A 26,091-nucleotide genomic window follows, 5' to 3' on the forward strand; every position below is an offset into this window, starting at 1 on the left:
AATGTGAACTATGATGCACCGATTTCAGAGTTGCAACCATTGATATATTACTTAAGTGCCTTTTAGCTTGCATATTGCGTTTTAATCACAAAATTAGATAGCCATCGTTCAGTTAAAAAGTGGTCGTAACCCCTATAGATAAAATGTAATATTCCAAGAAATGTAAACATTTTAATATTCTAAAAATAGATAGGTAAGCTCCAGCAGACAAGCAGACTGCGATTGTGCGATCTGTGACTGATATGCCTAATTAGTGATAATAATAAGGTAATTTAAGAAGGCATAAAAATTAGAAAGAAAAGTGAAATTGGCAACCCAATAGTAATAGTAGCTAGGTGTCTTATTTGGAGCCCACTATATATTTTTCATTTATTTACTTCAATACAAAATGTCCTTTACTTTACCACTGGACTGGACTTCTGCTGACTCGTATCTGAATCTGAGATTGAGATAAGCCGTTTTAAAATTAAAACTTTTACCTTTATTCTTAGTAGTTTTCTCGACTCATCTCAGTGAAAATTTAAGTTAAATTTGCATGGGTCGTTTAAAATTTAGAATAAATTAAAAACTGGCAGTTTTTTGGTTTTTTTTTTTTTTTTTTTTTTTTGCATTTGACCCTGGTTTGGGCTGGGCCCAAGGAATTTACCAAAATTCGTTTAATTCTATGGCTGGGCCATTCAATTTTTTTTCTTTTAGAATATGATTGTCAAGTGGACCAAATTTTCGAAAATTGGGAACCACTCCCCTTTTGATTTTCCTCAAACTTGGCTCAGATACTTATGAGGCATGAAGAAAAACAAATTTTCAGTTCAGAATATGGATATTTGAACTTTTTACTACCTAATTTTTGAAATTCTGTCTCAAAACGTGTAAAAAAAAATCAATAATAAATAAATCAAATTTGGGCACTGGTAAAGGAGAGAGGTCCCTGTCTTCATCCTGCTTTGTTTAAAATTCCTTAATCTGAATTATAAAGTAAAATAGTGTGTAATATTGAAGATCCAGAATGTAAGCTTTATTGTTGTGAAAAGTGTCCTGTAACATTTTGTGGCCAATATAGCTAGATGTTGTGACTGTGCAGGATGCATGGATTTGATCAGAACATCATTATTTTTCTCACAGAGGTCAACTATAATTACTATATACCACTTTCGTTCCTGGTCATAAATCGCTTCGGCATACATGCCTATCGAAAAGAGATTTAGTTGGCATCGTCACTCATACTCATACTCATATCAAGAAATGAATGGCTAGTGCCAAAATCCAAAGGAATTCTACTAAAAGATAGTTTTTTTTACAGATACCTGTCTAAAACAACAATGATGACTCTTTGTTTCAGGAATTCACTGTGCTGATTCAAAACATGTAGTAGGGTTTATAGAATTAGCTTCCACTTCTTCAGAAGTCTCATATGTGAAAATCTTATGCCATGCCATGTATGTCGCAAGAGTACCATCTTCGATGTCAGTTTCGTTTCGATGGGGCATGTAGAACGATCCAACAAGAATGTTTTTATGGCCTTGGATTTTAACGCTTACCCAAATTATCCCACAGTCAGTTTTGAACTTTGTTTGCTCACAGCCTGTGAGCTTTCTATCAACGAGTATGAATACTCCACCTCCCCGTCGCGACATGGTGACATAGGTTTGACCATTTTTTGTAGTTTTTATATTGTGATGCTGCTCCATCACTGAAGTAAATCACTCTATTTATATGCTACGGAGAGATGACTTCAAATGCCCCACCATGTGTCTAATTAATGTGTGAACTGCTGCAATGTTATGTGATATATAGTCACAAACAGGGAGATGAACATTGCTATCATGAGTGAAAGCCAATCTGATTTATGATTTTTCTGATTCTCTACTCTTTTTATCAGATCTATCATGTGAAAATCATCTGAAGGTGGACCATGGCGACCAGGGCTGTAACATGTGAGTGGCTGTGCTTAATAATTAAAAAAAAAAAAAGAAAAAAGTGGGTGATCTTAATTTTGTTGTTGACTTGAACATTGAAAACTATTCATAGTTAAGCTTTATCTGTTAAAAATATTGTATACAGTGGTTACTTCTACAATTAGAACGTTTCGTGAAGTTTATGAAACAAGACTCACTCTTTTCATTATAGGTTATTCATTTTGATAAAAACATTTGTGGGTCCGATAGCTCAGAACTTACTTCACACACAAAAGAAGGACCAAGCAAGATCATTCCCGGGCAAAGCCGAGATCCCCGCCCCCCAATTGTGATGCTCTAGTGACTAATGTCCTATCCAAGAGGTAGTAATGTGAAATTGTCTGTTTCACGCTTAGGGAAAATGGGATATACTCTTAACTCTATGAGCCTAATGGCTCTGAGGGACTACTTCTTAATCCTCTTAGCAACTGCATAAGATAATGTAGAGAACTAAAATCTGCAGCTTAAACTTACTGTAGCTTTTTGTTGTTGATGGTTGTAATTAGTAAGAAAAATTCCACATGACATCATTAGATACTGTTGCCTAGGGTATTCCATGAAGGAATATTATAGGTAATCCAACATGCAAACGTCTGATGTTAACATGAATCACCCATGTTATCCAAAGTGAGCAAATTGGGAGTTAATATTTATGTCCAAACCTGGTGCAATAACTTAACCTTTTGGTGACCTCACTTCTTAATGAAACAAATGATGGTAGCTAATAAAAATTGAAAAGTATCTATCAAGCCTTATACTGGTCAAGCCTAGGCCGTGGGACTGGTTGGTTGTCTTTGTTGTTTTCAGTTCGTGAAAGCTCAATAACTTGATGAGATGGAGAAGAGCAGATTTATTTGAACTTCTTAGCCAGACTATTTTAAGTCATTCAACTGTAACACTGACAATATCTAGATGCACTTAAAGAAGGAACAAAAGACTGCTGTGTTTTCATATAACAGAGTAGAGCATATGTCTTCTTGATATTATTATTATAATTATTATTTGATGTTGCGCCGACATCAGCAAATAGTGCTCAGAGGTGCTTTATAATAGCTTTTTGGTATCACACGTTTTTTCATTCATTTGACTACAAAATCACCACAACAGTCATGCAGATATCTTGTTCAAATTTCACATTGAATCACGATAAGCAGAATGAAAAAGATTGTTTTTTAGACAACATTTGAAGACTGGCAGACTTTCACATTGTTAGGTTTTTGATGGTAAAGAATTCCATACGATTGGAGACAGATATTGATTTTTCTGTTTTTCTCTTTTTCAGTTGAATCCAAGATTCATAATTTAAAGGATTATCAATACAAAATTGGCAATAATGTTGCCCCTTTGCCGACTGGAGTGGATATTGCAAACACCTTGAAATATTTTTCACAAACCCTATTAAGGTGAGTATCTACTAAGATTGACTGAAAAGTCTTGATTTCTGTTGGATATTTCCAATTGTAGTACAATCTAGATCACTATGTGCGCAATATATTCTTCCATTACGTCACCAAATTTTATTTTGCTGCTATTTCTGATTTTTTAATTATCTTATTTGAAAACCCTTATTCCAACATGTTGGTCGAAAATATCAATTGAAAGGAATTGTGCATAAAACTGGGCTGTAATTGATTTTCTTACTGCAGAGTAAGAAAACACCCGAAGAAAGCACTCGAAAACATTCATGAACAGCTGAAACTTGTTTATGGTGACTTGTGTGATGGCATTCAAACAGTTCAAAGGTGGATTAAGTGTTGGATTTTCATAGGGAAGAGTTGGATAATATTGTTCAAGAGATCCTGGTTTACAGAAAGGCATGTGCCCATTGAATACTGAGAATGCTTACACAGATGCAAGATCATATTGAAAGAGGAAATAGAACATCCCCCCTTACAGTTTCAATTGTACAGGCGGAGATGACATGATGCTGTTGAAGTTTGCTACGTGAATTCCCTGTTTGAACTGGTGTGCTTTTGTGGCTCTGTGTGGATGGCAATGGTGACTGCTGAAATCTGAAATGATGAATGGAAAGGACATAAACAAAGCTTTGTTTTGATACCATTGTCAATTTTGTGTATAGTTTTAAAAATATAAGAGCGCCTTCAAGACTTTTCAGTGTGTCCTATTAATGTGATTAAGGGGAAACTATGAATATGTTTTATTTTAAAGTTTGATCTACAGTTATGATCGCTAAATGCCCAGCGGTTTGGGAGTCTGAGAAAAATAATAAAAGGGATTTATGTATCTGGGTTCAAGGGAGTCAAACACTTGCTTCCCTCTTTTCTTTATATGCACCTTTATAAAGTTCATTTCCAAAGCTTTATACAGTGGAACCTCCTGATTATGACACCTCAGAATAGCGACAACCTCCTGATAATGACATTGACCAGTGGTCCCGATTTTTTTTCTATTTAAGATCAGTAAAAAAAACCTCCAAATAACAACGCACTTTTGATAAAACCTCCGAATAACGACATCATTTTGGCGATTTTCGGCAGTTTTCGTAGATATCTGATACTAAAAATACTGAGTATGAGTACTCAAAGTTTATAAAACTTGCTTGAACCAATGAGAACGCAACTTTTGAAACCAATGAGAACGCAGCTTTTTTTTGACGAATCTTGGCTGATATGCATTAATAAAAACCAAGGTATAAATGTAAGTGTAAGCAAGTAAACACAAAATCTTGGAAAATGTGATATTATGTGGTGATAGTAGTAGTAGTAGTAGTAGTCGTAGTCGTAGTCGTCGTCGTGTTTTTGTGGGAAGAGGAGGAGGAAGAGGATGAGGAATTTTATCTAACTCACAGCGTCCGAATTACCTGTTTTTGTTTGTTTAAAGGGTTTTACAGCGCTTGTGACACATCTATGTCATATCAGCGCCAGTAAAAAGGAAGAAAATTGGAGAGTAAAAAACATTCTAGATTTACAATTGAAATGACATAAGAAAAAGTAAGACAAAGGGGAATGGTTTAAATAGGGAACAGGTGTAGATTCTATGAGCAGACTATCAGTGTACTCAGTTCAGATCATAGGTAATACAGGACCTAGTAGTCTGTGGTTCAGATCACCTAAAAGTCTCATCCAGACACACGCACAAGAACCCTTTAAGAGGAATACACTACAATGTTTTGTTTGTTTTGTCAATGTTAATTAAAACTGGTCCTGCGGGCCTTACCACGCCCACTTTGTCCGCCATCTTGGAAACCTCTAAATAACGACAACTCCTGATAACGACATAAAAACTCGGTCCTGTGGCATGTCATTATCGGGAGGTTCCACTGTAGTTCTCACTGTGGTTGATAATACTTTACGTTTATTCCCCAAGTAGGATGTATGGAACAACATTTTCATTTAATTCTGCTCTCGACGCTTGTTAACTATCCATTATTTACTAGCACTGTCATCACCCATGGCCTGGTGCTAATTCTCACCAGTCTATGTGACCAAGATAAATTATAAATTATAAAGTGCCTTTATTCAAGACAATCTCCTATCATTTACATTACATCTCATGCTCAATAAAAATCCGGGAATGCTTTGTGACTGAAGGCTTCTAATTGTCCTTGAAGTTTTGATACAGAATTTAAATAAACTCGTAGAAGTCTATAGAGTGAGGTTTTGGTTTGAAAATATTTGGTTTGAATCTTGATGGAGACACTTGGATTATTCCTGTTTTAAGGGGACTTCAGGTGTGTAAAATTAGTTATATTATCAGTTTTTAAAAATCCAAAAAACATTCGGTATATAAATTGCCTGATCTGTATCTATTCATATTTAGTAACCTTTTCACAAGAATTGTTTATTTTTTCAATGACAATTTCCTTTACATACCATATCAGTAACCGTTAGATTTTCCCATTTTGAAAAATAAAGGTACCTAATTGCTTCTAAATTTCTTATGGTACTTGTTTAAATCTTTGGGCCTTTTTTGATCTCATAAATACAAGATTCAAAACAATGTATTTTTATTTTGTTAAAAGGATCTTTTCACAAAATATGCATCCTTAGGCCATGTCCATGTTTAAAATCAAAATTTCTTTGATAAAAATATTATAAATTGAAAAATACCTTTGTATTCTTATATAAAGAGAACACAATTGTTTATTCATATTTAATTATGGTGCTTAATTTGCTTGATAGATATCTCCAACACAGTTTTCCAGAAAAAAAAAAAATCCTTCAGAGCCATTGGGCCCATGGAGCCAGAGATTATCCCGGTTTCTATAGCGTGAAACGGACAATAGCAATTGCTTACTATCCTTTGGATAGGACGCTAGTCTATCGCAAAGTACTTTCTGCCATATCTAACAGCTACCATTAACTGCTGGGTGAACAGGGGGGTCAGAAAATCTCGACTGCACCCGGGATTGATCTTGGTCCCTGTGGGTGTGAAGCGAGTGCTCTACCAACTGAGCTATCGGGACCCCCGCGTTTTCCAGAAACGTGTACGAAAAATATATTGAAAACCTTGCAACTTTTGCCATAAAATTGACCCTTTAATCCATTGAAACCAAATTTGACTTTTGTTTTGCAATTTTTTTCCTATGATTCAATTTAAACAATACTTGATAATAGTCACAAAACTTTTTTTTTCTCTTATTTGGGAGTATATCGTCCCTCTTATGGCTGGGTCCCAGACTCCTATTGTAGTTTTAACAATATTATATTTTATAAATTGTTCAACATGATATTATTCTAGGTCTTGAATAAAAATGTGATTTTAATCCGCAGTGTGCTGAAAGATGTGCCAAACATTCCTTTGGAAAACTATGGAATTCGTGAACGGGACAGTGTGCGCCTGTCCATTTTCCCAAATCTTAACTATTCTGGACTATATCAGGCTGTCCTCAATATTATTGATATTGTCCCTGTTATTCAAATGGGACAGTTAGGTAAGAATAAATCATTTTACAGTTGTCACTTCTCTGTAATCCAAACCTTTCCATTCCCAAATATTTGTCAAGGTATGGAATTATCCACTTTTATTTTTACTTCTTTCAAATAAAAGATGAATTGGAGGATAATTAAATAAAATAATTAAAAATGTCATACTTTATCCCTGTTACTGCTAAAAACAATGACAATTTGGTTAAAATAAAAATGGTTCTATGAGCAAATTTAAGATGTTTCTTAGGATAATAGAATAAATCACATGGTGCTTATTGTCTCCAAAGATTTTCTAGTAATAATGTTTTTCCTCTTTGTTTTAAAAATACAGTTGAACTGTTTTGATATTGAATGATTTCAAGCACTCTTAAAATAATTAGATTTTTGAAATTCTCATTCAATTTGATGAAAATGTCAATGGTTTATGGATGACATAAAAATCTTTTTTGTTTTCTTTAACAAGTCGCTTTTTGTACTCACTGTCCAGTTGGTAATGTGTCTTGAGCATCAGACTCTTAAAGTGTTGATGGATGCAGGTCAGCCTCTTTTTATCTTATTAATTTTTCGAATACAAATTTATGTATTTATTCTGGTATTTGACCATCGCTGTAAATTCAAATGAAAAGATTATGAAATATATCCATTGCTACTTTTGTTCCTCTCTTCAATTCCAGCTTTAGGAGAATCTGTCCTTAATGTATTGGGATGGCTTGTTCCTTTCCTTGAACATAGTCAGCTTGAAACTCTGCCATACACAGTTGCTTCAACTTTAGCGATTTTTCCACCTTCTCTTCACAAGGACACAATTGATTTGTTGTGTACCAGTATTCTGCCAATGACACTGAGTAAGAGTTTCGTTTAAATTTGAATGGATGTAACCAACTTTTTAAAAGAAATTGTATAATATGGTTTGGACATCTCATTTAAGAAGGCCAGCAATTTGTTACAATACTGTTTATAAAAGATAAAGTTACCAAAAAGAATGATTTCAAACAAATAAATATATTCACCGATTGGTGTAAACAAAATCAGCTTGAATTCAATGTTGAAAAAACGAAAGAACAGGTGTTTGGTGTAAAAAATAAAAACGACTTAAAGTGTGTGGCGATCGGTAAAGATGATGTTGAGATAGTTGACTATTTTAAATATTTAGGAATAACCATTGATGGTTCCCTCAATTTCTCTCAACATATTAATATAATATCTAAGAAAGTTGCCCAAAGATTATACATCCTAAGGAAACATTTCAAGTAAGGAAGAAAACTATGTTAAGAGTTTATGACTCATTGATTAAAAGTGTAATTGCGTTTGGCTGCACCATATGGTTTGGAGGATGCCGACTTAAAGATAAATCAAAAATTTCAAAATCTATCAAAGAGGCATCAAAAATAATAAACCATCCTCTTGATGGAGTAGAAAGAATTCATGGAAAAGCAATAGAAAGGAAAGCATTCTCAATTACCAACAATAAAAAACATATTTTATACCATGAATTTAGTCTTTTACCATCTGGGAGAAGGTTTTGTCAGATTAAATGTAGAACTAACAAGTATAAATCAACGTTCGTTCCATCAGCAATAAAAATTTTGAATATTTCATATGGTACAGAAAAACCAAGGATTGATTCGTTGACTGATTAACTGATTAATTTATTTAATGTAAGATTAACTGACCAATTGATAATGATGATAATTTTTGGTGTCGAATTGCCACAATCGTAACAAATTGAAAATGAAATGAATATGTTTATGTTGTGTATATCACACGTGTGAAAGAAAGAGAGGAAGAGAGAGAGAGAGAGAGAGAGAGAGAGAGAGAGGAGAGAGAGAGAGAGAGAGAGAGAGAGAGAGAGATAGAGAGAGAGAAAGAGAGAGAGAGAGAGAGAGAGAGAGAGAGAGAGAGAGAGAGTAGGAGTGAAATATCTGTTCAATGTTACAGTTATCGTTTAACGTTATAACAAGTGTAACTAAATGACAAATTGCCATATTTATGGACAATAAAGATCTATTATTATTATTATTATTATTATTATTATTATTATTATTATTATTATTATTATTATAGATATTTTATTGTTGACAAAAGCATATCATAATATATAGTATATAATATATAATATAATTTCTTTGGACATCAGTTTGGCACAATTCCGTTTTCTCTCTCAGATATTTAGCATTTTTTCAGCTACAATTTTGGAGGGGGTTAGAAAATGCTTATCTTATTTAACTGAATGGATTTGTATTTTAAACTGATCTATACTACATTAATTATAAATAAGCATTTTAGAGCTGTTATTTTTCTTTACAAATGGCTCGTAATTGTGAAATTTGCTGATTAATATATTTTTATTTCTTTAAATTCAGACTTTTACTGATGAATAATGCAAATTTTATATTTGTTTTCATGCAAGGTCTATCTCTATAAATATGTCACTACCACTTATCCATTTTCCCCCTAATCTAGGTGCGGAAGGAGGTGATGAACCAACTTATGCGAGTGAGTCATCTGCTGCAATAATTACCATGGTTTTTCAGCATACAGAGAATGGAGGTTTGTTTTAATTCTTTTTTTCTTTTATTTTTGTTTGTTTGTTTTTGTCACTATGATCACATTTCATTTACTTATTACAAAACATTAATGTAATTCTTTAAAAGAAAAATTATGCAGTTGCCCAAGACATTCAGTGGAGGAATATGGGTAATTCATGAAACTTATGTCATCAGAAATCACACGATTTTCAAGTTAACTAAGTGGGAATTAATAATCTTATTAAATGGAATTAGAAAAATAGTATCTGAATTCCTCAGGCATCTCAACCCATTTGTATAAATTGATTGCAATCATATAAAGTGTTTTGATTTGTTATCAGGATTCAACATTTAATATTAAAAAGAAGTTATTTCATGTATAACATTTCTATTTACCCATTTCAAGATTCTTTCATTTTTATTCTTTTTCATACAGCATTTCATTCTCAGATTCTGGAGACGCTGATGGCTTTAAAGAGAAACGTTATCAAGGTAGATAATACTAGTATTATTTTTTAATATTCAGATTTTTAATAACTTCTTATTGCTATCGATTAAAGCCCAATTTTTTACTTTGTTGGTGAAGTGTTCGAGAATGTGTTTACTTTTTGATGTAATTTATCCTGTTTCCATGTAGGATATTCTTAGCATAATTGCCTATGGTCCACCATCAGCCAAATCTCCAGCGGCTCATTTACTGTTCTACTACTGGCCCCAGCTTAACCCTGCTCTAAGTGATAGAAGAGGCATCCACTACAAATATTGTGGTAAGATGATGTTCTATATCTTTATGTTTGTTCTCTCAGCTATGATATGGAAGTATCCTTAGATACAATTAAGTTTTTTAAAATTTGAATATTAAAATTAAATATATATATATATATATATATATATATATATATATATATATATATATATATATATATATATATATATATATATGAAGAAATGATTTCCTTTGTCCGGCAGAAGCATTGGAAAAATTCCTTCTTGATTTAGCCGCACCGTAAAAAAGTGTAATTTCCCTCCTAAGGCCGTGATTACCTGTATAATTGTTAAGATAATTTGTTTATATTTGAAAATGTTAGAATATGAACGATTCAGTTTTGCTTTTCCTTGCAACCAATTGAAATTTTCTGAAATCATGCCTTCTTTGATTTTTTGCTGCATCTAGGAGTTGAGTTTAAAGGTAAAAGCTTTCATCTTGATAATGATTGTGGTATTAAGAAAGTAAACACACATTTCCCTTTACTCAATGCTTATACATATATATATATATATATATATATAAGAAATTATGTCTATACTGTGTGAGTGTAATTAGATGTGTTCCTTTATGGTTTTTATCATTCTTTTTTTAAATTTTTTTTAAAGATAAATTGACATAAGTGGTTCATTTTATTTTATCAAATATCTTATTTTGATATTTCTCTTACAATACTCTGCAATTCTTGTTGATGCCAATGAGTATTTCATGTACGAGCAAGCAGTCTCATAATTTACTAGATTTGTATTTTCACTTTCTCTCACCTTGTTTTTAACAAGTTCAAGCCTAGTTGTCTTAAGTACATAATGTCTGTGTTTCATGTTAACCCTTTTCATCTTAAGAATTAAGTAGAAGAGGTCTAATATATTTAAAAACAGCGTCCAGATAACTTTGTCAAAACCTTGTTATAGAGTTGGACAGATTACCTGTCCTTAAAATCAACCTTTTAATCTGTCTGACAGATGCAAGACATTTTTGCCAAATTGGACAAACGTGTGAAAGTTTGCATGAATTTTTATTTCAATTGCAAGGAATGCGATTTTAATGCAAAAACTGAAGCGTGCATATAAGAACCAAACTTTGAATTTAATTATGTTATTTTCTTATGTAATCAGTGAAAAAGTGGGCTATTAGGTTTTTAATTTTTAAAATTCTATTACATGAAAATCATGTATTATTTTCACCAAGTAGACCATGACAAGATGGCTTATTAGGCAGTGATCACTGTACAATACGAAAACTCACTAATTCATAAGTTCACTTTTTTTGTAAACCCAATTCCTTTATGGATAAGTTTGTTTATTTGATAAATAATTTACTTGAAACTTTTTTATATTTCACATTTATCTTGCACTTATCAGAATTATTTAAATGTTTATAATAATGTTATTTTTCTATATTTTATATCCATAACAGCCTGGCCTCCGATTCTTTGTCAACACAAAGGTTGTATCAATGAAGGAAACTGCAGTGCAGTGAAGGTGATATTTATGTTACTTAATATGACCATGTTCACCATTTTCTTTCTCTCTTGATTTTGATTATTTAATTGACGAGATTCACATCTTTGCATTTTTCTGTGCAAAAGCTCAATTGTTGTCGTAGTTCACATGAATTCAAGAATAATTTTGATTACTTTCTCCCCATGGTTTAATTATGTGTTGCCTTTTCTGTCTTCTCATCCTTTTAGATGTGCATCAATCCTGCCTTAGCTGTTCACTCGGGAGATATTCCCCCACCACTTTATGTCTGTAGTGATTGCATTGAGTCCTTGAAGAAAGAGCAAGGGGCAGTCATGGTGGAACTCGTACTTCCCATGTCACATGTATCATCTGTCTGTGAGAACAAGGTGTGATTTATGTTTTAAAAAGATGATATATATCTCAACTTTTTTTGGTGCTTAAGCAAACCTGCCACTTTAATCAGGTGATATACAGATTTTTTTGAAGCAGAAATCAGCCATATTTTTTTTTTCTCCATAGAGAAAAATTGTTGAAAATGTTATATTTGCAAGAAATGGACCAAACAGAGTTTCATAAAATTAGGATTTTTTTTTCCAAAAACATTGATTTCTTGTTCTTTGATTGTGGCAAGTCTTTTTAGGGTAGATGATAGTCAATTACATAAAATAAATTACAATCAAAGAGCGCCTTACCTCACCAAGTTGAAATAGTCTGCAAGAAAGTGTTATGCTATGTAGTTGTGACCAAGAATTAGATATAGTTCATTTTCCAAATATGGTAACTCAAAAAGAAAACAAACAAAAAAAGTGATGTTAGGTGATGTAGAGATGTTTATAGCATTATATTGAATCGTTTCAGAATTGCAAGTCCTCACAAAACATTGCCGTCTGCACCTGCTTTACTTTTGAGTGTGCTAGCTTCAATGGAAACAGACCTATCAGATACTGTAGTACGTGTCATGATCGCCGTCATGGCAATAGTGGCTCACCTTACCACATCTACCATTCCAGTATCTTTGATATTTGGAGTTGTATGCCAGAAGTACAAAGATATTTAATGGATGCCATTGTGAGGTAGAGAAGAGCTAATGCGAATTAGTTTTGATTTATCTTGATGTTTCATGATTATTCCTCTAAATGTTTCATGATCATTCCTTAAAGTATATTTATTTAAGTTTCTACCACCTATCATTAATGTTATATGTTTCTTTCAAAGTATCAATTACTTTCCCACCCATTTTCTTTTCATTAAAAGATTTTGATCTTCTTTTATTGTGTTATCTAATTGATGGATAATACATGAGTATTGCACAAAAGTGTTTGATTATTAAAAAGGGTTGATTTATCTTATTTTTATTTCAGTACATGAACTATGAAGGATTGTTATAGTTTGTAATAAGTCTTTAACTCCTTGTTTTCCTTTAGTCTCCTAAAAGAGGCTCAGCCAATAGGCACCAAACGGATGGTGGAAATGGGAGAAGACCTCCGAAGGAATGCTGAAGATGAAGAAGGTTTTATAATGGAAGATGCTGGAGAGAGAAAACTACTGAGCAGATATGGCATTTGGCTACTGGTGGAACTGTGTAAACCCACAGACGATATACCTATTGTAAGATAAATGATTAGATTTTGTCATGGGTTATTTATATCACGATGTGTAGGTTAGAGATTTTGTGTAGCAGCATTAATTATTGCATATTTGTTGTCTGTGCATGAAATTTCGCTTAATCCTTACAATGAATCCCCTATTTTTTAAAGTGTCAATATAAGTGTAATTCAGTGCGTAAATTTTTCTTAGAACTATAATTTGAAAAACTTATAAGCAATTTTAAGGTACAAACTAGAAAAAAAACGCACAAGGAGTTTTTTGTTGTTGTTTTTTTGTGTGGACAAACTGTGATTAACCTTTTGTATTTGGGCATATTAATAGGACCCACTTAACATTTGTGTTCAGTTTACTTAAACAACACTAAGTTTACAATCGTTTATTTTATTTATTTATTTTATTTTTTTAAATTTTGGTTTAGTTAATACATTAGTGTGACCATTGCATACAACAGTAGAGTCTCATTTTAGTTCATATGCAATGTATATGATATGCATTATTAGCGATAGGGAAAAATATACAATTTGAAGGAAATAGCAAACAACTTCATCCTTTTATTCGGTCTTCAGTTCTTCATTTTAACAATGTTTATTATATGTATGTAGGAAAAGAAGCTGTAGATTGAGATGTCATTGTAGCTTAAGTATATTTTGGTCATATGCTCTTGCATTTATTATTGTTATTTTTAATTTTGTGTTATGATGGGTATTGAATTCCATTTGATTTTGCAAGCATTTAAATTATATAAAGATATAAAAGGTTTTTAACTTGGCTAGTTCAAAAAAACCCAAAAAAAGCTATAGTTATTTTATATGGTCTTTTACTTCTAATAGTTCAGTTTAATCAATTAAAGTAAGAGAAATAGTTGTTGTATGGCCCATCCTCCAAAAGTGAGAAATTGACCTAGCACGAAAATTGTAATCAGTGAAAGAATATTGTATCCATTTATCAGGTTTTAATTGTATACAAAAAACATACCGTACTATAGCTCATAAACTTTACCTCTTGGTATTAGTCAAATCGTAAATCAAATTTAAGTTTTTCTACAGTTTGCATATATACGCTATCACTCAATCTATTTAGTTTGTTATCAATGACCTTTAGCATGGACAAAAAAGTGTTTTGTTTTTAAAAAATTTAATGGGGACTATTATGGCTTAGAAATACTGTAGTTGATGGAATGGCATTTGTTTTTATGGTTTATGATTTTGTAGTTCATTTTTCCAGTGATGCATGCTGCCTTGAATATGTAGTACTAGAAATCCTGCAGAGTGTTTGCATTGCCTCCTCTTTATGTTAAGCACCTTGACTGTGAGACGTCAAATGTTTTCAGCTAGTAAGTTCCTTATATTGTCAGGTTAATTAATTTTTAGGTGATATGACTTTTATTTGTGCACTCGATTCACACTTAGACCAAAAAACCCCAAACACAACGGTTTTACAAAGAGTATTGATTGTGCCAGTTGTTTTTAAAACCTTAAGGACATTAATTAGCTTTAAAGTGTTAAAATATTACAGATTGGAGACTATTCAAATACAAAGGTCACCACTTTATAGCCCAACTCTTAGGTGACAACATAATTGACTTATAATGTCAGGTAAAGACATCAGAGGGGAAATGGATGGGGAGAAGGGGGGAGGTGGGATAGAGGTGGGAAGAGTCTCCGAAAAAATTAAGTAGCTGGAGAAATGGAAGTTTGCCCTTTGATTCCTGAATAATATTCCCTGATTATGTTTTTAGTTGACTCGTGGTTAATAAAAAATTCTGAGAGATGGGAACCAAACTTTCTCTTCCCCCTCCTCTCACACACAAATGCACCATCACACCTTGGCCAATCATTCATATGTAGTACTGTAGTTATAAATGTCATTCTATAATTTCTGGAGTGCTCTTATCTTGTGCAATTGAGTATTAAAGTGCAATTGGTTTAACATTTGCGAGGAACAAAGGTGTGAAAGAGTCTCGTGTAAAGTATTCTGTATGACTGATGTTGTTGGTTCATTTCACTTGCAAGATATGTGAGTTTATTAACATTGAGATACAGCGGTGTGATGATTGCCAGTTGCTGCCACCTTAATGTGCAGTAACCAAAATGTCTGTCATTTCAGGGAAACAAAATTCTTTAATATGTATAACTAAATACCCACTTTTTAAAACAGATTTAATATAACTTGCCTACTCTGAGAACAACGTTCGAAATTTAAAAAGATATATTTTTTAATCAAAATTAAATGTTCACTCATAAGATATGATTCATGCCACGTTTGGGGTTGCCTTGTTGTTCCTGGCTAGTCCCTTTCTCTTCACCTCCACCCATTCTCTTAATAGCAATGCGATCCCACCTCCAACAAATTTCGCTCTCTCCATGCAAAAGCTCAACAAATCTGTCCATTCCTATGTTCCTCCTTATTGGCTGCTGGAAAAGGACAATGTCACATGACCATCTGTCAGGAATTAGCAAAAGCTTCATGAAATAACTTATCATTACCAAGATTCAAGTTGTCAAAATAGATGAGTGCCTGTTCGTAATAGCCTTCATTTCTCCAAAAATGATGTGATGTGATTGTATCAAGAGAGATTAAAAATTATGTCATCAATTTTTGCTGTGGATGCAAGAATTGCGTAGAACAAATTCTTCTCGCAATGAAAATCAAAGTCATGAAGGACAGAGTATTACAATCTAGCAGATTATCTTCGTATTAATTTGAGTCAAGGGGATGGTAGAATTAGCCTGAAATAAAAAGATGGTTTGGAAGTTATTTGTATATCAAACTGTGAAAAATAGTCTATAACTTTTAGATTCTCCAGTAATTCTGTGCTTCATGATAAAAATTTAATCTGGCTGTACGGAACAGTGTTGATCTCCAACCCTATTTCTTTAAAATAATAGATGTGATTTACACTGCCAACGGAAATACGAACTGTTTGTGAAATTTCTCGCTGTTAAGCCTATTTTTCTTTGACCAATTCATCATCATTACTTTTATACTCATGTTGCTGATTTCTGTCTCCCACTACAGACACGATCACTTAGAGAAAAGGTCGCTATATTTTGGTCTTTGAAACGTTTGACCCACCTTCTTACATTCTTGGGATGAACTGTAACATTGCTGTAAGCTGCATACAATCGTTTAAGACTATCCATCAATCACCACTCTTTGCTTTATTCGATCAGACATATCATTTGCATTCATTTTTGCTGATGTCTTACAGTGTCATTGATTATTCAAAGATGTTTTGAAGTAGAGAGCTGTCATAAGGCAACAATGATCTCAATTGCATGACATTGTTATCAATATGAAATTTGGTGGGATGTCGTGTGTAAATTTGGAAATATCTGGAAAAAGCAAAATATATTGAACCTCCTAATACAATGTTTGCCCCCCCCCCTCTTTCTCTCTCTTTCTCTCTCTCTCTCTCTCTCTCTCTCTCTCTCTCTCTCTCTCTCTCTCTCTCTCTCTCTCTCTCTCTTATCTCTCTCTCACACCCTGTATAAGGGAATGTTTTTTTGTTTTTTTTTCATCAGCCGTTTAAAAATTATTCAAAATCGAAAAACGAAGAAGAAAAGTAAAGGAATGCGGAGCTTACCATTTCTTTGGAGAAAGTATGACTTATATTTCAAATTCTAAAATTGGTAAACAAAGCAGTTTGTGTTTCACTAATGGATGTGATAAAAGCACAAGCAAAAAATTATTTTACAACTGAAAAGTAATTTCTTAGATAGCATTGCATCAAAGCACTATGGCCCAATGCAACATCCCTTTCACTTCAGTTAAAAAAAAATTAAATGTTTCTTTTAAATTAAAATATGAAAAATGTTTACGTGAAATACAGAATGTAAATACAGTGATGGGAAACGTTTAGTTTGTATACTACATTGCTGGGGAATACTGTTTTTTTCATTGGGGATTGGTTCTATACCTTGTTTTATTGTTCCTTGGAATGGACCATTTTATTTTACTTAAATTCGGCCTGGAGTCTTAAGCTTAAAGGAAGGGTTTTGACTGGTGGGAGTTTTTTGTCTATTCCTGTAATATACATAATGCATTATTAATATGTATTTGATAAATCTTTCTATGTATTCCCTTTTGCGGTCACTGTGTCTGGATGGGACTATCAGGTGGTCTTAGACTAGACACAAGGATAGATTGCTCGATCAACTTCTGCTCTTTGTTTGAAATGGTCCATGTTGTCTTAGCCTATATAATTTAATAGCATGATTTTGAATGTCATAGGCGGCATAAATCTTATTCCAAAAATGATAGAGAATAAGAGGGAAAATTGATATCCTGGTATAAAGGCTATAAATTTGAAATGGACATATGTTTATTTTTTACTTTTCTGTTTACTATGGAAGGGATTTTCAATGTATATGTTATCATCGCTTTCACATTATTCTAATTTTTTAATGTATTCCTTTGTAACAGGAAGTGCTGGGTCGTCTGCTTGGCATGCTGTTCCAATGGTTTGATGCTACAGCTTATCTCCCAGATGGTATGTGTATTTTGAAATCTAGATATGGAATGTTTAGTTGAGCAGATAACTATGTAAACATTTGTTCATTTTAATACTTTATAGCCATGTTTTCAGTTAAGTTCATATAATATGGTTTTACTGTTCATATTCCCAATGCTCTTCATTCAGTCCATGTTTGTAAAGCTTTACATGCTTATTGATGATATCTTGATATGATTGAAATTTTGTTTTCAGATAATATTGGCAATGCACTTGAAAGGCTCAAACCTGAGGTAATGTTTCAAATGAAGTTATCAATTTTTAAAAAACCCTCTCTTTTAAACAGGGGTCCCGATATCTCAAATGGTAACCTTTTTACTCACTTATTCTGAAAACGGATAAATATTTTGTTTACGGATCGTTTGTTTATCTGGCAGTGATTGTATAGAGCTGACAGAAAGTACAAGCATCCTCTCCAGAGGTTAACAAGCAATTGTTACTCATTATAGAGACCTGGATAAACTTTAGCTCCATTACCTCATGATTATTTATTGCATACAGTTTTAATTTGACTTCAATTTTAAATATAAGATAGATCTACTTGATATTTAATATGTCAAGATTTTTATGATCACTTTTTCATATTTGAAGGCTCCGATACATCTTGCTTGATATCAATTGAATTTGAATTGTCAACTTTCATTTAACCTTTATGTCATAGTAAATAATCGATGAATTATGAATGAGGAAGATCATATATATACATCACAGATGTGATATTCTTGTTAGACATACATTTATATTTTTACATTGTGCCGAATTATGGGTGTGATCATTCAATGTGGCAAGTTTCGAAAATAATTAATATTTTTGAGTTTCTCTTGATTGTGGAAGAATTAAGGAATTTTTCAACACTTTCATTAATTTATTCCTCAATTTTGTTTTCCTATTTACAGTATATTTACAACTGGCTGCAAGAGGTGATGAAGACTCACTTTGAGGTCATTGTCTCTTGCTTGTTACCCCACCCAGTCGAATATTCCAGAGTCGGAGGATTTTGGTATGAGCTTTTGATAAATAGATACTTTTATTAGTCCCCCTACCACTACTTTCCCCAGTTTTATTACCGGAATGGTAGAAACTTAAGTAATAAAAATAAATTTATTAAAGTAAGTATTTCTTCATTTTTAAAGAATGAAAAGTTTACACAGAGCCATTGACTTTTGAGAATATCTTGCCTCCAAGCAATATTATATCGATACCCTGATTATAACATTTGCTTTATTTGTTTTATTTTTTCTTTCTTTTTCCAGGGACACCCTGTGCACTCGCACCACACAGATCAAGGAAGGTCTGAATTGTTTTTTCTGTCTCGTCCCCTATGATGTCATTACTTTTGAGGTAAAGATTTTCCCCTGTGTGTGTGTGTGTGTTTTAATCATTGCTCTAGATTCCATATCATGTCAGGGGTGTTGTAAAATTATTCTTTGGATATTCTCTTTTTCAAATCACAGTCAACGTGATTTTAATTGAACAGCCATCTGATATCAATTATTTGTAATTTTCACGCCCGGTCCTGATATTTTGAAGTAAAAGGTGAACTGGTGAGTGTTTCTATTTCTTGACATAAGTTCACCAATCCAACAGTTTTGAGTTGATACATAAATTAGATCATTTCTACTTTGAGCGCAAGTAGTGAGCATGAGTAAGAATTAAGAACAATAGCTATTAAAACAAAAGCATACATGTCATTTGTTTAAAGCTCATTTCGTTTTTAAAAAAAAGTTATATACCCAATTTTTTTCTCTCCATCCTCAATATGTAATTGTTTATCACATGCCATTTTCTCTCAGATTTGGGACTATGTGATGCCGTATTGGTTGGAAGCCATTAGGACAGAAGTACCAGAGGATGAACTTCATGAGCTTAAGGTTTTACTAAGGTAGATAGCTGTAACTATAACATGTCATTTAGATCACGAATGATTAGTAATTTTGTCATAAACATTAAAGAATTATAGCATGTGGTGAGCAGACTTCCTTTAAATTGTCACTATAGTGGTGAGTATGTTTGTGATCTTCAATTTAAGGCATCATTTTGTCTCCTGGAATGCTCATTATTTCTTCTTTGTATAAAATTCCAGGTGTAACTAAGTGGTAGCGTTTTAGATAATTTTGAAATTATAAGCTGTGGGATTTGTAATTTGAATTTATTTATATTCTTTTAATTTTATTTCAGTAAAGCCTTCGATATTGATATGTGTCCTCTACCTTTCACCCTTCACAAGATGTACAACTTTGCCAGTGATCGTTTTAACGACAGTAGTGCTTCGGTTATAGAACAGGCTCTACAATGGCTTCAGGTATAAACATGCCTCGTTTGATTTTTAGATTTAACCTGAATATAGAGACAAATTCTCTATAACACCTCACTTATCTATTCCCAAACCTAATTATATCTTCAACCAGAATTCATAACTACCTTGTTCTTTATGCTGAAGTCTTCCCCTTGAAATTAGTTCCTTTTGTGCAACTTGTATCCTATTTGTAACCTAGCTGTTTCTGGTACAAAATTAATTCCTACGGGAATAAAGCCTTCTCCAAGTTTGGCCCTTCTACCTGAATTCCCTACTTGATCCTTTTACACCTTGAATATCTGATAGCTTTGTCATATTTAAGTAATGTCTCATAATCTTTCTTTTTGATATATACCTTTTGTGAATAACTCATTTGATGTAATTATCTCTTGTTTATCTTAAACTGCCATTTACTTGTGCACCTACGTATGTATATGTATGTATGTATGTATGTATGTATGTATGTATGTATGTATGTATGTATGTATGTATGTATGTATGTATGTATGTATGTATTTATATATATATGTATGTCTGTCTGTCTGTCCTGTTCTGTTCTGTTGTGTCTGTATGTATGAATGTATGTATGTATGTATTATGTGGGTATGAATGTATGTGTTTGTGAGTGTGTGTGTTTGTGTGTGTGTATGAATGTAATTGAGTTCTAACCCCATGTCTTCGCTATGTTTGGCATATTATCGAGTAGTTGTAACTCTTTTTCTGATTCTGTGATTAGAGCAGTGTCATCCGCATATCTTAGATTGTTGATGATATGTCCCCCTATATTCACTCCTGCCTTCAGTTGTATTTTACATAGAATGAACTCGCTGTAGATGTTAAAAAGGTCGGGAGATAGGACACATCCTTGCCTCACACCTCGCTGTATGTGTGTGTACTCGCTGACCTCACTATCAATTCGAGCAGCCGCTTTTTGCTCCCTGTAAATATTGCTAACGATTCGAATGTCTTTGCCATCTATATCCAACTTCTGCAGAATGTCAATAACTCTTTCATGTTTTACACGGTCAAAGGCCTTTATGTAATCAATAAAACATATATACACATCTTTTTGCATTTCAATGTGAAAAAAACAGAATTTATGGTTTTGAGCAGAAATCATGTTAAACCACCCTGCAAATTATCCTATCAAAACGAAGAGATCAGGAGAGTTGAAAGCTTTACATATTTGGGATACATTATTACATCTGATGGTAGATCCACCCATGAAATTAAAAGAAGAATTGCTTTAGCAAAGAACACATATAATCAATTAAAGCAAACCATGAACAACCACAACATTCAGATGGCAACAAAACTCCGGGTAATGAAATCATACGTTTGGTCTGTGCTTCTTTATGACAGGGAATGTTGGAAGATTAACAAAGAATGTGAACGTAGAATAACTGCAGCCGAAATTTGGTTTTATAGACGCATTCTTAGAATCTCATGGAAAGATAAAATAAAAAACGAGGAGGTATTAAAAGAAATTGGAGTATGACCAACTTTGGTAAACACCATCAGAAAAAGACAGTTAAAATTTCTCGGACATATTTACAGAAAAAACAGTATTGAAAAGATTGTACTTACGGGTAAAGTTGCTGGGAAGAAAAGAAGAGGGAGACAGAGGATAGATTACATTGACAATCTGGATTGGTGGAGGAGGAACAGGAATCGAGCTATTGAGAAGATCTGAGGACAGATATGGTTGGAGGGACATGATCGCCGATGTCTGCAACAGGCCTGGCACTTGATGATGATGATGATGAATGTAATTAATGTACGAGAACAGATGAGTAACTGTGTTAGGAATTTTACTCACACTGTATCAGCTTTATGCTATTGATGCAAAGAGCTTTGAGGCCTTGGCATAAAGCACTACAGAAATGTACTTTAACTTCTTATTTTTTCATTCTTTCTCCCACTTGGATAATAATATGATTAATTTTTACACGGATTTTACTATAGAAAGGCTGAAGTCGTTTTAAAAAAACATTTCATATCTTTTCCATTGTTTAATGTTATTTTTTATCTGATAGATTTTATCAAGTTTGGATATTGTGATACCTCTTCATCAAGTCTTGCGCATGTTCAAAGTTGGTGTGGAACAAATTAATTCTGATCCAGAAGAGTCAGATCGCATTCATCATGAAGAAACCCATGGCCACACAATTCTCACTCCAGGGTCTCCAGAAAGAGAGCAGGCAGCCCCTTTGAGCCCAGACAGATTTCCATACATCCCTGAACCCTATGACATGTATGAAAAGGAATCAGAACAAGTCTTACCTTGCTTTGTCATGATGCTGGATCTCTGTTTGAAACAGGTATGGGTGCAATGATTTTTTGTTGTTGTAAATTAATCAGGATACTTTAAAAAGAAAAGAATTTCACACGCACACTTGTTGTACTGGTGCTGCAGTCAGATTATAGACAGTGAAAGTAATACTAAAGCATGATCCACCCATTGTTTGTTTTTATTGACATTTCTACCGTGATCTGCGGTTATTCTTTATTTAAACGTCTACATTTGCTTAAAGCATTGATAAATCTATTATCTTTTAAATGACATATAGTATTTTTTTTTCCATTGTGCTAGTGGATTTCCTCTAGGACTGAGGAACATTGGCTTATTGGGCTGGTGCCTTTGCTCTCTTTTATCCCCCCTGTATCATTTGTAATTTACTTAAAACGTTGTATCCTTGTCCTGGAATGAAACTATTTAGAATATTTTACTGAGAGGGATACATTATATACATTATGGGAACATTTTTAGATTGCTAATGTAACGTGTCTTGTAAACATTTGAGTGTACCCCTTTTGGTGGAAATTGCCAGTGCAGTTTGGTTTCAGATCAGATACAAGGATAGATGGCTCCTGGATCCACGTCTGATCTGTGTTAAACTTGTTCACTTCATTTCACTTTCTTTGGTGCTAGATCTCAATCTTTTAATTCATCTTTCTTTTCAGTTGTGTTGAATTGACTTAGAAGTATCTCAAACGTAAAATCCTTAAAAACAAAACATATCCCATTACTCTGACTCTGATATAACTAAAATGTGCTGCAAGCACATTGAAACTCCTAGAATCTGATCCTAAAATTATTTTATTGAATTATTAAATTTAATCTTATAGGTTTTCGGTATATTTTAATTTCCATCTCACTGCTTTGAATACAATAATGAATTTAATACAGCTAAATTCCAACTTTTAAAAAAATTAGTTCCCATTCAAGCTTCAACGTTGGAAGCATTTGTTTTCAAAGTGTTATTTTTATTGTAGGCAGTAATTATTTTTTTTAAAACGAATTTCAAAATATCTTTAATTCTAAAGTCTACAATGAAAAGTTTTATGAACCAATGAGTTAAAATTAGCTCAAAAAAATCAGTTAAAATCAGTTGGAGTAATCTGAACTATATTTTCTATCCAATAATATACTTTAATAGTTTTAATTCCAATTTACAAAGTTTATCTTAAAAATCTGGTTGCTTCTAAAATGCATTTCAATCAACTTCTTGTTTTATATTATTGTTACAGATGGAGCTTCAAGAATCTCCCCGTCACCTTGGAATTTACAATGAGACTAGTCGTGAGATCATGTCACTTCTCACAGGAATGCTCAACAAACCTTGGGATGGCCAACACACATGTACCTCTGATACAGAGCGAGTCAATTGCTTGTTCTGTCAGAAAATTGCTCTATGGCATCAATTGGCACAACAACTGATGCAGCATGTATGCCCCAGGGACAGGTTGAAGATACCTAGCAAAGACTTGCCCAGGACAGAGGACATCAAACACTCCACCATTACTGAATCACAAAGTAAAGGAATTAATATAAAAAGTTTAAAGAAATGTTTTAGTTTGTTTGAACGTAATAATGAATGCAATAATGTCAATAATTGCCATATTAGATTTTATTGCTGAAACCTTCGATTTTCTTGATGAAGGCAAATTTCAAGCAGGGGTACAAGACTTAAGCTAAAAAAACATTTTTTGTTTAACTGTTTGTCATTGGTTGCAACTTTAACTTGAATTAAGATTGGTTAAAATAATTTTTTTTTTTCAATTAATCATTTTATTTTGATATTTATTTTTATATTGGTTCATTTATTGAGGATGCATTCTTCTTTCCAATTTTGCTCAAATTTTCTATTTCATCGATATTAAATATTTAATATTTTGAACAATTGTGAAATGTCTTAAGTCAGATTGTAAATATATATCAATTTTTTTTTTGTTTGCTCAGATGAAAGTGGAGAGCAAGAAGAAAAGGAGGAATTGTTTGATGTTTCCAGCATGCCAATGTATCTCCAGCTATATAATGCTTTTTTGAATGTAAGCCATACATGTTTATGATCGCATAAATGAGGTTTTATATTTCCATTATATAGGTTGGAGTTTCCTGCTATGGAGAGGCTGATCGCTGAAATGCGATCAAGTACTGATGGAACTCAGAAACTATTTAATTTAACACCATGGATTTATGATAGTAAGACAATAGATCTGAGATTGTATTCAGATTGTATTTGAAGTGCTGTATTTACATTAAATTTTCAGGATATGAAAAATCATATTTCCTTATTCTTTACCCTCTCTACTCCCCCCTTTAAATTTTTTTTAAAAAGACCATTAATCATTTAAGGATTCTAAGATCTTGGAATAAATTTAGTTTGTCTGAATCTTTGTCTTTTACATATGCATTCTACTTAATAAAACTATTTTTGCTATTTCAGAGCTTGGTGGGTTTGCAAGACGTTGATGCACTGTATGCCCTCTTGTCCTCTGTGCGTTACCTTGTACTGCATGGTGAATGCCTCAACTACACGATTAATCAATACACAGATTTTATTACAGTATCCTTTCGACGGAGGTTTATACCCATGTAAGATACTTTATGGTTGACCTCATCAACTTATTTAGTACTGAATCAAATTGCAGTAGCAACACATTAAATATTATGAAGAAAAGATGGGGTGACTCCATCATTATATGTACTCTTTATCTGTATCTCAGATTTTAATATTCGCTTTGAGGTGTGTGAGGCTCTCATATTTTTGTCTACACCTTTCTAATAGAGGTTAGCAATAGGAGGCTCAGTTTGCCTGAATTACCTCTTCTCTCTTAAAGCTCTATCAATGGACAATACACAAGGACAAAAATAACAACAACAAAAAACCTCTGAAAAACCATAAGCATTTATTCAGCACAATATACTTTCAGCAATATATATATATATGTGTTGGTGGGTACTTGTAGGTACGAAAGTGCTCTATAATGATGGTTAGAGCTAATATAGAATGCAAATTTTCACTCACATATTTGTGGCCAAGACGACTCATTTCTGTGTTTTCCACGTCTTCAGTCGGCGTAGTTACAATGGATTACGCCGACTGAAGACGTGGAAAACACAGAAACGAGTCGTCTCGGCCACAAAAATGTGAGTGAAAATTTGCATTCTATATATATATATATATATATATATATAGGATGAGATATGACACCTTCAGGGTGTTATTATTACATTTTCTTTTTCAACAGAGACCATGCTGGTACTGGCCATATTCTCATTTTACACCTGAGTACAGTTATAGAATGTGAGCAAAGAGCCTTAAGAAACTGAGTTTCATATCACAAGACCACAGCCACACAAAGAACCAATGCATAATGGCTCAAACAGAGTCGAGTCACTTAGCTCTTACTAAATTCTATAAATCAGACTGTAAATGCTCAATATTACACATAAATTGGTGTTGGTACGTTAGTGATAGAATGAAGTTGACATCACTCAGGTATTTGTTATTGTTTTTAGCCAGCCATATTTATGGGTAGTTCTCACACAACTTTTTGATGCTCTGTCAATGCTAGTGAGACGACTCGCGACGACCCCACTCTGGCATGCCTCACACTGGCATTAGTAAAAAAAAATTGTTCGTCATCAGAAAGAAGCCGGAAAAGTGACTCAGTGTCAATTCGGCGTCCATTCTGTTTGAGCCCTAATACTTTCACCCCCCCCCCCCCACAGCATAAATGACAATTTAACAAGTTGCCTTCTGCCTTCAGCAAAAAATTAAAAAGA

General features: G+C 33.1%; 1 protein-coding gene across 9 annotated transcripts in view; it reads left to right on the plus strand.

Annotated features, from left to right (window-relative positions):
* The first annotated feature begins 176 nt into the window (after positions 1 to 176).
* Positions 177 to 26,091, plus strand: part of LOC144957648 (protein unc-79 homolog) — a 112,676-nt gene continuing 86,761 nt past the window's right edge. For 8 of the 9 annotated variants that reach the window (XM_078888999.1, XM_078889004.1, XM_078889011.1 and 5 more), the window contains exons 1-22: positions 183 to 267; positions 1,880 to 1,934; positions 3,238 to 3,358; positions 6,689 to 6,849; positions 7,519 to 7,689; positions 9,308 to 9,394; positions 9,809 to 9,864; positions 10,010 to 10,139; positions 11,555 to 11,619; positions 11,829 to 11,987; positions 12,460 to 12,674; positions 13,026 to 13,209; positions 17,635 to 17,701; positions 17,918 to 17,955; positions 18,619 to 18,722; positions 18,976 to 19,063; positions 19,516 to 19,604; positions 19,901 to 20,024; positions 22,055 to 22,339; positions 23,550 to 23,835; positions 24,262 to 24,350; positions 24,749 to 24,897. In XM_078888999.1, the coding sequence (XP_078745125.1) occupies positions 1,913 to 1,934; positions 3,238 to 3,358; positions 6,689 to 6,849; positions 7,519 to 7,689; positions 9,308 to 9,394; positions 9,809 to 9,864; positions 10,010 to 10,139; positions 11,555 to 11,619; positions 11,829 to 11,987; positions 12,460 to 12,674; positions 13,026 to 13,209; positions 17,635 to 17,701; positions 17,918 to 17,955; positions 18,619 to 18,722; positions 18,976 to 19,063; positions 19,516 to 19,604; positions 19,901 to 20,024; positions 22,055 to 22,339; positions 23,550 to 23,835; positions 24,262 to 24,350; positions 24,749 to 24,897 (2,690 nt within the window). In that variant the 5' untranslated portion in view covers positions 183 to 267; positions 1,880 to 1,912. Of the gene's footprint in view, positions 268 to 1,879; positions 1,935 to 3,237; positions 3,359 to 6,688; positions 6,850 to 7,518; positions 7,690 to 9,307; positions 9,395 to 9,808; positions 9,865 to 10,009; positions 10,140 to 11,554; positions 11,620 to 11,828; positions 11,988 to 12,459; positions 12,675 to 13,025; positions 13,210 to 17,634; positions 17,702 to 17,917; positions 17,956 to 18,618; positions 18,723 to 18,975; positions 19,064 to 19,515; positions 19,605 to 19,900; positions 20,025 to 22,054; positions 22,340 to 23,549; positions 23,836 to 24,261; positions 24,351 to 24,748; positions 24,898 to 26,091 lie in introns of all 9 variants that reach the window. The other variant, XM_078889028.1, reaches the window with a different exon arrangement.

Source organism: Berghia stephanieae, chromosome 1, assembly GCF_034508935.2.
Source record: "Berghia stephanieae isolate SIO BIC M18660-M18661 chromosome 1, UCSD_Bste_1.3, whole genome shotgun sequence".
Classification (NCBI taxonomy): Eukaryota; Metazoa; Mollusca; class Gastropoda; order Nudibranchia; family Aeolidiidae; genus Berghia; species Berghia stephanieae.